At 44.0% G+C, this 10,661-nt stretch overlaps 2 protein-coding genes and 1 pseudogene across 2 annotated transcripts in view; 1 reads left to right on the forward strand and 2 right to left on the reverse strand.

The window, feature by feature from the left end:
• Positions 1-639, reverse strand: part of Bdp1 (B double prime 1, subunit of RNA polymerase III transcription initiation factor IIIB) — a 149,345-nt gene extending 148,706 nt beyond the window's left edge. Inside the window, exon 1 of the mRNA XM_023703472.1 lies at positions 320-639. Coding sequence (XP_023559240.1) covers positions 320-531 — 212 coding nt within the window. The 5' untranslated portion in view covers positions 532-639. The remainder of the gene's footprint in view (positions 1-319) is intronic.
• Positions 640-6,403: 5,764 nt separating this feature from the next.
• On the reverse strand, positions 6,404-7,118 carry LOC101565407 (annotated as a pseudogene).
• A 1,896-nt stretch (positions 7,119-9,014) lies between these two features.
• LOC101561296 (small EDRK-rich factor 1) overlaps positions 9,015-10,661 on the forward strand; it is a 9,385-nt gene continuing 7,738 nt past the window's right edge. Inside the window, exon 1 of the mRNA XM_004623020.2 lies at positions 9,015-9,281. Within this exon, the coding sequence (XP_004623077.1) occupies positions 9,166-9,281 (116 nt within the window). The 5' untranslated portion in view covers positions 9,015-9,165. The remainder of the gene's footprint in view (positions 9,282-10,661) is intronic.

Below are 10,661 nucleotides of genomic sequence, written 5' to 3' on the forward strand. Positions count from 1 at the left end.
CCGGGAGGAAAGACGATTCATGCGGCTGGCAGTTTTTTAAACACAACTGTATCTTCAATTTAGAAACCACTGCCAATAAACAATCATGAAAATGCACGACGAGTGTGGTTATTCTTCAATAGGTTATCCTTGGATTCCCACCTCTGCTGGTGGAAGTCATGCTGTCCTCGCGATCGACAGTCGGTGACGAATCACACCAGCCGCACCCTGCGTAGCAGAGGGACAAACTTGCAGTTTCATCGGGCTAAAATAAAAGGCAAACGCGGGACTTCTCTTAAAGTTCATTTGCTCGGCTTCAGAATTCCTCGGCAGCGCTTACCTGCTCTTGGGAGCCTTTTCCTGGGGTTCCGTTCCCCCGAAATCCGCCGCGGGCACATCTGTGGGCTTCGCTGGCTTCGGAGCGGGGTCTGCGGCAGGTTCTGGTGGCCTGGCGGCCTCCTGCCCACGCTGCGGCTTGGCGACAGCGGAGCTCCGGGCGCCACCACCGGGCCTGACATTCGGCTTCACGCTAAGGCGCGCCCTGCGGAACATGGCGGAGCCAGGGGTCCCGGGGAGGCGGCTCCACGGCCGCGCTCAGCCCCGAGGCCCGGCCGCTGCCCGAGAGAGGGCTAGGACCTACGCCCTTCCCACACCTCACACCACCAGCCCTGTCGTCAGCTACCGCAGTTTCGTACCCCCGCCACCACCTCCTCGTTCCCGCCACCGCCTCTTCTTCATGACCCTGCCACACTAGTACTAAGTTTCTCCTGGAGCCTCGCTCCCCCACCCGCAAAGAGTGCCGGAACTACCTATGTTGATTACGTCATCATCAAGCGCCGCCGGATGACGTCAAATCAGGGCGCCCGGATCCATAGTAACTGCTGAACTACACAGCGGGAGTTGTCTTTGGACTGGCAATGGAGGCACGAAGCTATGCGCTCTCTTTCAGGCGTCCTTGGGATTTGTTGAAGAGGAACGGTACAAACAATGGTTTAAGCGAATTCTCAGATTAAACCATTGCTTTTCTCTTTCTGGTGCTGGGAATTGCACCCAGTGCCTCCCACATACTGAGCTCCTCCCCCCTCTCCCTTATCTCAAACCCTTACCGAAACCACTGAAGTCACTGGCACATTTTCTTCCTAGAGGCTCCCCAGACATAGTTAAAAAGTAGGAGGGGGCCGGGTAGATAGTTCAGCAGCTTAAGTGCCTGCCTGGCAGGCTCAAGGTCCTGAGTTCGATCTCTGGTACCAAAGAAAAACTATGCGAGCCGGGTCTCATCACAAGTGTATTGTCAGAACTTACTCCATTTATTTTTTATTTTTTGGCGGAACCGGGGATTAGAACTCAGGTCCTTGCACTTGCCAGGCAAGTGCTTATCCTACTGAGCTATCTCCCTGGGCCAGAATTTGCTAATTCTAAATAGAGTAGAACATAGGCCAGAAATTGTGGTCTAGTAGGCAGCTCAATTAGAAATATTATAAGCACACAGGGCCAGGCCCTCAAAGAGCCAATATGAAAGATAAGGTGACTTTGCAACTTTGGAAGAGACAGACATTCCCCTAAGCAGGCCAGACCTCAAGACAAAAAGTTAATTAGCCACGTATTTCCCTAAGAATGGGCATCAGTGATTGATATTCTAAATAAGTATCAATCACCTTGAAAGAGCCCAGGGCTGGGGAGGTGGCTCAATAGAAAAAGTGCTTAAAAGAAAAAAGAAAGAGCCCAAATGAGTCACTAACCCAACCCCTAACAGGAAGAGACCTTATTCCATATTCATGCACGCTTGTGATGTGACTTGCTTCTCCATTTGATTCCGATTTAATCAATTTTACCTGAGCAATGGTGCTTGTATTCTCATTGGTTGACCAGAGCTTTGTCCCACCTTATGCCCACCTAAAGGAGTTCCCAGGTTCTCCATCACCTTAGGCCCGCCTCACTGCATGGTTTTCTAAAGTTCCTGGAAGAGTCAGCTTCCTAGGACTACCTGTTGGGGTGGGGCTCCCCTCCTCCTGTCCCTTTCTAGGACAGGAGCTTTCTTTCCCCCAATAAACCTATTCTGCTCATAACCTACTTTTGTTCCTAAAATTCATTCTTCGGTTTTAGAGAACACGAACTCATCCCAGGTACCTTTTAGGTTGGGAGATCATTTTTCCCCTATAACATTTGGAGGTGCCTATATCAGTAGGAGAAAAATGATAATGGTTAACTCCTTGGGAGGAACCAAGTATCTGTGAAACATACCGTAGGATTAAAACCTGCGTATTCTTTTTTTTTTTTTTTGGTGGAGCCATGGATTGAACTCAGGCCCTTGTGCTTGCCAGGAAAGCACTTATTCTGCTGAGCCATCTCCCCAGCCCAAAATCTGTATATTCTTAAATGTGAATGCATTGGTCATTCAAAACATACTAGTCAAAACATTGCAAATTAATGTATTTTAATGTTTCCTTTTTTTCCATAATTTTATGGAGAAACAAATAGCAATGAGACAGTTTCAAATCAAATTTTTGGGCTGGTGAGATGGTTCAGTGGTCTAAGGCACCTACTTGGAACAAGCTTGGCAAAGCACAGGGACCACGGTTCGATCCCCCAGCACCACATGCCAACCCGCCCGCCCCCTGGTAGGCTGAGCTGGCCACACACACACACACACACACACATAAATAAATAAATAAATAATTAAAAAAAAAAAAAAAAAGACCTTGTGGGTTGGAGAGAAGCAAATGAAACAAATGAAGAAGATAATTTACTTGGGCCAGGGAGATGGCTCAGTGGAATAAGCACTTCCCTGGCAAATGCAAGAGCATGAGTTTAATCCCTGGTTCCGCAAAAAAAAAAAAAAAAAAAAAAAAAGATAATTTACCAATGTATTAAATGCCATAAGGGAAATTTAAAAGGTGATGTGATAGAGAATAATGGGAAGCTGACAGTAAGGTGGTTAGGGAAGGTATTTAACAATGGGAAGGAAAAATAACCAAAGGGGAGATGGCTCAGTGGACTAAGCACTTCCCTGGCAAGGGCAAGAGCCTGAGTTCAATCCCCACCCCACCCCCGCCAAAAAAAATAATAGTTTAGTCATAAAACATTTGTTACTTACACTTGAGAAGTAAATTCCTAGCGGTATCAATAATTTTTAAATTCTCAAAAAATAAAAACATAAAATTCTCCAATTCTTCTTGTGTTCATGATGTCCTTAGTGTGTACTATATCCCTATATCTCAAGGATTATAATTTCAGTTACAAAGAAAAAACTATAAAAGACTATAACAAAAACATCAAAACAACTCTTACCACTTAATCTCCAACCCCAAATTTCTTCCCTCCTTGGAATTTCCTTAAATAACTGGGTCAGAAAATTCATCTTTTCTCCCTGCTCAGGTTACTTAAGAAATTCTCTAGTGCAAAGAGAGAAAGAGACACCTGACCCAGGAGCAGTATTGAGGAGGTGGGGTGGGGCTTTGGGGACATGCTAGGCATGCTCGTAAGGATGCAAGAATAATAGCTAACATAATTGAGTACCACCACATGCTAATGCTTCACTTATGAATTCATTTAAAAAGATACAGGGGGCCTGCCCCTTAGCTCAGTTCTTTAAGTGGCTGCTTCAACAAAGCAGTCAGGTTCAGGTTGCTGTGGTTCGATCCCCACAACTCAAGCCAGCCAAACTTGCCCTGAAGGCATTCGGAGCAAAAAAATAAATAAAAAATAAATAAATGAAAAATAAAAAGGTACAACCACTTCCCCAGTTTACAAATAAGGAATTTTTTTATTTTTTTATTTTTTTTTACAAGTAAGGAATCTTTAACACAATGAAATAATTTGCCTAATTTGGCACCGCTAATATTTTGGATGGCTGGACTTTTAACCCAGACATTCCATCCCAAAGCCATGCTCCCAGGTTCTCTAAAATAATTGATGTTTGTTTGTTTGAGGTGGATGGGGCCTGCTAAATTGCCCAAGCTAGGCTGGAATTTCCTCCACCAACATCTCAGAGTGCTGGGATCACAGGTGTGCTCCACCCCACTGCTGGTTTAATAATGGATGATTTTTTTTTTTTTTTTTCCTGACTCAGGCTGCCTTAAGGGCGAGTGTGGTAATGCAGGTAGAGGTGAGGATTGGACTCTGGTATCCTGCGCCTGACTGTATTTGCATGAGCAGGCGCATAAACACATGAGCTAACCAGCAGGCCCCCTAATAATGGATTATATAGGGTAGTAGTTGTTTCAGTTTGGTCATTGGCCTGTAAGCGTCCAAGTCACATTTATTAATATTTGAAATCTTCCAAAATACATGTTTTGAACAGCCAATCATTTTTTTTTTTTTATAGGCTACCTTTCTTTATTTCTGTGTGTGTGTGGCCAGCTCAGTCCACCAGTGGGGCAAGGCTGGCTGGCATGTGGTGCTGGGGGATTGAACCGCAGTTCCTGTGCTTTGCTAAGCTTGTTCTAAGTAGGTGCTTTAGACCACTGAGCCATCTTACCAGCCCCCCAATCAATTTTAAGGGTGAAAAAAAAATATTTTTAAGGGTGATGGGGCAGGGGAGATAGCTTGGTAGAATAAATGCAAAGGCCTGAGTTCAATCCCCAGTTCTGCCAAAAAAAAATTTTAAGGGTGACCAGACCATCTTAGTTTGTAATAATAGAATAAGCAAGATAATAGGCTTCAGCCAAATGAATAACAGTACCTTTCACACACTTCACCCCTGTAACCCTCTCCCCCCAACAAAAAAGGTGAAACTCCAACTCCACGTCTCATGGAGTGCCAGCCAAGCATTCTGTCACTGAGCTACCCTATAGCCCTATTTTTTTCTTTTATTTCATTTTATTTTGAAGAGTAAAAACAAAAGCAGAAACAAAGACAGAAGCAGGGTAACATACAACAACACATATGTTACAGATTTTCAAAACAAGAATAGCAAATTAACAATGTGTAATATGAAAACCATGGTTGAATATATATCTTGATCTTCTAAATATGTACCATTTGTAATGTTTTATTTTATTTTTTTTTTCCATTTGGTATCTGTGTATTCAAAGTGGTTAGTATAGATATATAGTTACATTCTCTTAATGAATAGAGGGATTTGTTCTTTTTAAAAAAATTTTTTTAATTTTATTTATTTATTTATGTGTGTGTATATGTGTGTGTGTGTGTGTGGCCAGCTCAGCCCACCAGGGGGTGGGGCGGGCTGGCATGTGGTGCTGGGGAATTGCACCGCGGTCCCTTTGCTTTGCTAAGCTTAATTTTTTTTTAAGTAGGTGCTTTAGACCACTGGGCCATCTCGCCAGCCCCAGGGATTTGTTCTAATGGTGTTTATAAATAGGATATCAAGTCCGCATCTTGTACAGCAATTAACCACTAGGAAGAATGTATGCAATGTGTTAATTATTGAAACTGTTCTACCAATTTGGTTTGAAACTGTCTCATTGCTATTTGTTTCTCAATAAAATTATGGAAAAAAAAAAAAAAAGAAAACTATGGGGCTGGTGAGATGGCTCAGTGGTCTAAAGCACCTACTTGGAACAAGCTTGGCAAAGCACAGGGACCGCGGTTCAATCCCCCAGCACCACATGCCAGCCAGCCCCGCCCCCTGGTGGGCTGAGCTGGCCACACACACACACACAAATAAGTAAATGTTAAATAAATAAATGAAATCTGATGTTTTAAAAAAAAAAAGAAAGAAAGAAAAGAAAACTATGGCCAGGTGTGGTGGTGCATGCCTGTAATCCCAGCACTCAGGAGATAAGGCAGGAAGACTGAGTTCAAGACCAGCCTGGGGTACAAAATGGGCTCAAGGCCAGCCTAAACTGCACAGTAAGACTCTGTCTCAAAAAAAAAAAAAAGATAATAGGGTCAGCAAGATAGCTCAGCAGACTAAGCACCTGCTTAGGCAAGCACAGGGACTGGGTTTTGATCCCTGCCATCACAGGCTGCACTGGCGCTGCTCCAAGGGCAGGCGGAGTCAGCCAAGGAGATAGGTATGGTGACGCAAGCCTATAATCCCAGAGGAAGGGAGGCTGAAAACAGGAGATCACTAAGAATCTGCGCTGTGTAGTGAGACCCTGTACCAAAATACATTTTAAAAAAGACAAAAAAGAAAACTATTGGGGCCGGGGAGATGGCTCAGTGGAATAAGCACTTCCCTGGCAAGCGCAAGGGCCTGAGTTCAATCCCTGGTTCCACACACAAAAAAAAATAAAAATAAAAAAAAGTAAAGTCATAGGGCCAAGGAGATAGCCTGGCAAGCACAAGGTCCCAAGTTTGATCTCCAGATAATCTAAAAAATGCCATATGTGCTGAGTATGGTAGCCCATGCCTGTAATCCCAGCTACCTGAAAGCTTGAGACAGGAGGATCCAAAATTCAAGGCCAACCTACACAACTCAGCAAGACCCTTTCTCAATGTTTTAAGGGGCTATGGCTATAGCTCAGTAGTAGAGTGCCCTAGGTTTGATCACAGTACCCCATAACCCCCCCAAAAAAGCCACAGTGATGGTCTGCATAATCTGTGAATGAGGAGGACAGGGGCAGCTGCAGGACCTTCCCCAGGACCAGCACCACAGCTGCAGCATGAACTCACTGGCTCTGTGTATCCTCTCCCGGACCTCCATGTACTCCTGCTAGTGCTTCACTGCTGTCATTGCCACTGGCAGCTCATTGATCATCTCCTCCAGCTTGTTCTGGTGAGCTTCTGTTTCCATGTCTTGTCCTTTTGGCGGCTCCCCAATGTCAATGGTGACCATCACTATCTTTGGGGTCATGGTAGACATTCTGTTACTAAAACAAAATTTGTATGTTCCATCCATGTGAGCAGCAAACGTGTACTTCCCACTGGACTCTCGGTGTCCTTTGTAAATCCCTTTATTATCAGGTCCTGTGATCTTCTCCAAGTCGATGTCCAGGAAGCCGCCCTCAGCCACCTCAAAGATGAGGCCCACCTTGGTGCCCGAGGTGACCCGCTCGAAGAAACACTCCTCGGCATGAGCATCGATGCTCACGAAGTAGCCCGAGGCCGTGGCCAAGAGAGCGGCCAAGAGCACCAGCAGTTCAGCAAGTGTCACCATGGTGGGGCTGGGGCCGAAGCCAGGACCCGGACTGCGGCCTCCTGAGTCGCCCCCACCGCTACCTCCTCGGCTGCCGCCACCTCAGCTCCACCCCTTCCGGCTGCCCATTTGTAATGTTTTATCAATTGTTATTATACTCTATTTAAAATAAATTTTAAAAAAGTAAAAAAGACAAGAAAAAAGGTTTATTGAAAGAAGTGTTAATATTCAATTATTTGTCCAATCTTATATAACTGTATGTTAATCTGAGCAACAGATTTGATGATAAAAACAGGTAAGACCCTTAATATTTGAATGATATCCATATTAGTCTAGAGAATCATGAAATATTAGTTTAGGTAAATTTAGGAGTTTAAAATTGAATTAGATATAAAACAGTGACCTCTGACAGGACACAAAAAAAGATACAAAGGAAAGATCATTTTGTATTTATATATACAAAAGTTAGGATAAATTTACAGCTACTGTCGCTTAACTCAATGAGAAGAAAGAGGTGTACTAACAGTGTTTGGACAGAATATCCTGTGTGCTTCTTGTACTATGGATAACCACTAAGAAGATAACAATGTACAGTGTATTGACTATCAAAACTGTCCTATTAATCAGCTGTGAAACTGTGTCATTCATATTTTTTTCTCAATAAAAAAAATTTTTTTAAAAAGTGACAATGTATGTCATTGTATGTAGAGAGACCTAGTGGCTAGAGAACTTCCCAATAACAAAATAGTGTTTGTTAATAATGTTTTTTTTTACATTTTTTAAAATTTTATTTATGGGGGGGCAGCTCAGCCCACCTGGGGGATTGAACCATGGTCCATGTGCTTTGCAAAACTTGTTCTAAGTAGGTGCTTTAGACCACTGAGCCATCTCACCAGCCCTGCTTGTTAATAATGTTAAAAAGCCTTTTCTGGTCTCCTGCATTTGGAAAGAGTAAATGAACATAAATTATAACAGTTAAAAGAAAGATCCCACAGCCCTTTGCAAGGATGTTCACATGTTTGTTTGTAGCAGAAGCAGTTGGTCCTCAGCGTTTATGTGGGCTCTGAGATTATTGTGAGCTCTTCTTTTTTTTTTTTTTTTTTTTTTCTGGTTCTAGGGTTTTTTATTTGTTTTATATAAAGTAAAAATGCATTATGTTCATAACTTTCATATAATTGAAGATGTGAGCTCTTCTTAATCCTGCTCTCTTTGCCTGTGAAAGGGCTCTGAGATAATATGGCAAATTAACAGGTCCCAGAAACCATGTTAAATTAGATTCTCACCTTTCCCAGTTCCTATTTGTGAGGTTGTGACAGAAAATGCTACTGCACCCCTGCCTGGATACTCCAGTTTCCTAGTTGCCCAGGCAGTAGTCCCTGTCCCAGTTGAGGTTGCTCTTGTCTCTTGGAAAAGGCTGGTCGCTGTGAGGCATAGCTGGTCGTTATGACTCATACTGTAAGATCCAATCCCCAACTAGCAAGCCATTCTGCTCCGGTATTTCCTGCTTGCTTATCCCATATAAAACCTAAAGCTGAAGAGATCAGGGCCTGATATTTTGGGAATAATCCCGATTAGTGTGCCCCTGGACATAAAATGAATTTGCCTCCAAATCCTGGTGGTTGTTTCTGTTTACCGTTGTTCATACAACAAGAACAAAGAAGCCCACGTTGCAGGGCTACCTCGTTGGTCGACCAAGGAAGAAAACGTCTATCCAGAGACCCCACCACCATCTGCCCTTCAACTTCACCCTGATCAGTCTCCTCCTCTTTGCCTTTGCAAGGGAATGAACGAAAGCTATCATCCCACGTGGAAAAGTTAGTTGTGTTTATTGTTGTTTGTTATCTACAAGGGCGGGCGCTGACACCCACCGGGGAAAGCCGACGCGCTGCAAGGACTCGCAGCCCAGGACTCGCGCGGCAGAGTCCGGCGGTAGGCGGCGAGCGCCACGCCCCCTGGGCGCGCACGCGCAGGCGCTCTCGGGCCACGCGGGGGGCGGGGTCGCGGGCTGTGGGGACGCGGGCGTCGCCCGGCTGAGAGCCCGCGCGCGCTGAGCCTTCCAGGTGGACGGGTGGCGGCGGCCGCCGAGCGTGCGAGGGAGCCGTTGCTTGTCTGAGCTGCTCTCTCCTAGACGCGGCGGGGTGGTCGGCATGGCCCGCGGCAATCAGCGAGAACTTGCCCGCCAGAAGAATATGAAGAAAACCCAGGAAATAAGCAAGGGAAAAAGAAAAGAGGACAGCTTGACTACTTCTCAGCGAAAGCAGAGGTGAGCAGAGGTACAAATAGCGTTCTCAAGTCACTGGAGAAAGCGGTTTATGGCCAGAATATAGCTTAGCCACATGACGCCTGTCTAGCAAGTGCAAGTCCAGTGCCAAAAAAAAGAAAAATTTATTGGGCCAGGAAAATGGCTCAGGGGCATAAGGACCTGCCTGGCAAGTGCAAGGTCCCAAGTTCAATCCCCAGTACCAAAAAAAAGCAATGTATTAAACACAGAGATGAATACCTGTTGTTTACTAGGCATATGAACACCATATGGAGTCTTCATCCCAGTCCGTGAAGAATTTAATGCTCTGAAGCTGTCATCTATTTCACAAAAACTCTCCTGCAGCTCCTCCACACTGTAAGGATTTTATTCAGTAAAGCAATAAAACATATTCCATATGTAAAGCACATTAGGTGCTTTGAAAAGCAAACAGTCTGCCCAAACCTGTCTGGATGACAAATGACTGAATTATAGTGATAACTACTCTTCAGGAGAGAGCAAAAAAGGTCTGTGTAGCTATATTGACATCTAAAGATCCATTACAGTTCGACATGGTGGTGAGATGCCTGTAATCCCAACACTCAGGAAGATGAGGCTGGAGAATCACTGAGTTTGAAGCCAGCTTGGCTATACAGTGAGTTCATGGCTAACCTGAATTACACAACAAGACTCTGTCTCATAAAAATAAAGATTCATGGGGCCGAGGAGATGGCTCAGTGCAATAAGCGCTTCCCTGGCAAGCACAAGGGCCTGAGTTCAATCCCCGGTTTCACAAAAAAATAAATAAATAAATAAATAAATAAAGATTCATAATGTAGGAAGATGTATGCATTCAACCTTACTCTAGGACCTTACCTGGTTATAGCTGTGATAGAGCACCTGCTTAATGTGTAAGGCGCCACAGAAGATCTTATTTAACAATACAGAGTACCACATTAATTTTTTTTTTTTTGCGGAACCAGGGATTGATCTCAGGCCTTTGCGCTTGCCAGGGAAACGCTTATTCTACTGAGCCATCTCTCCAGCCTCAAAATATTTTTAGAGAGCTTCTTTTTATTTAATTAATTAATTTATTTTTATGTTTTGTGGAACCGGAGATTGAACTCAGACCCTTGCGCTTGCCAGGGAAGCACTTATTCCACTGAGCCATCTCCCTGGCCCCCACATTAATATTTTTGTGAGCCTACAGTTTGGTGTTTTTTGTTTTGATTTGATTTTTTGCAGTAGCAGGGATAGAACTTGGGACCTTGAGGTTACTAGGCAGGTGCTTGAGCTGTCACCCTATCCCTACAGTTTTCGGTTTAAAAAGTATTCATGTTTGTTTAAAAAGAAAATAAAAAAAATAAAAAAATAAAAAATAAATAAAAAGAAAAACTAATCAAT

The sequence above is a fragment of the Octodon degus genome, unplaced genomic scaffold (genome assembly GCF_000260255.1).
Source record: "Octodon degus isolate 3935 unplaced genomic scaffold, OctDeg1.0 scaffold00001, whole genome shotgun sequence".
Taxonomy (NCBI): Eukaryota; Metazoa; Chordata; class Mammalia; order Rodentia; family Octodontidae; genus Octodon; species Octodon degus.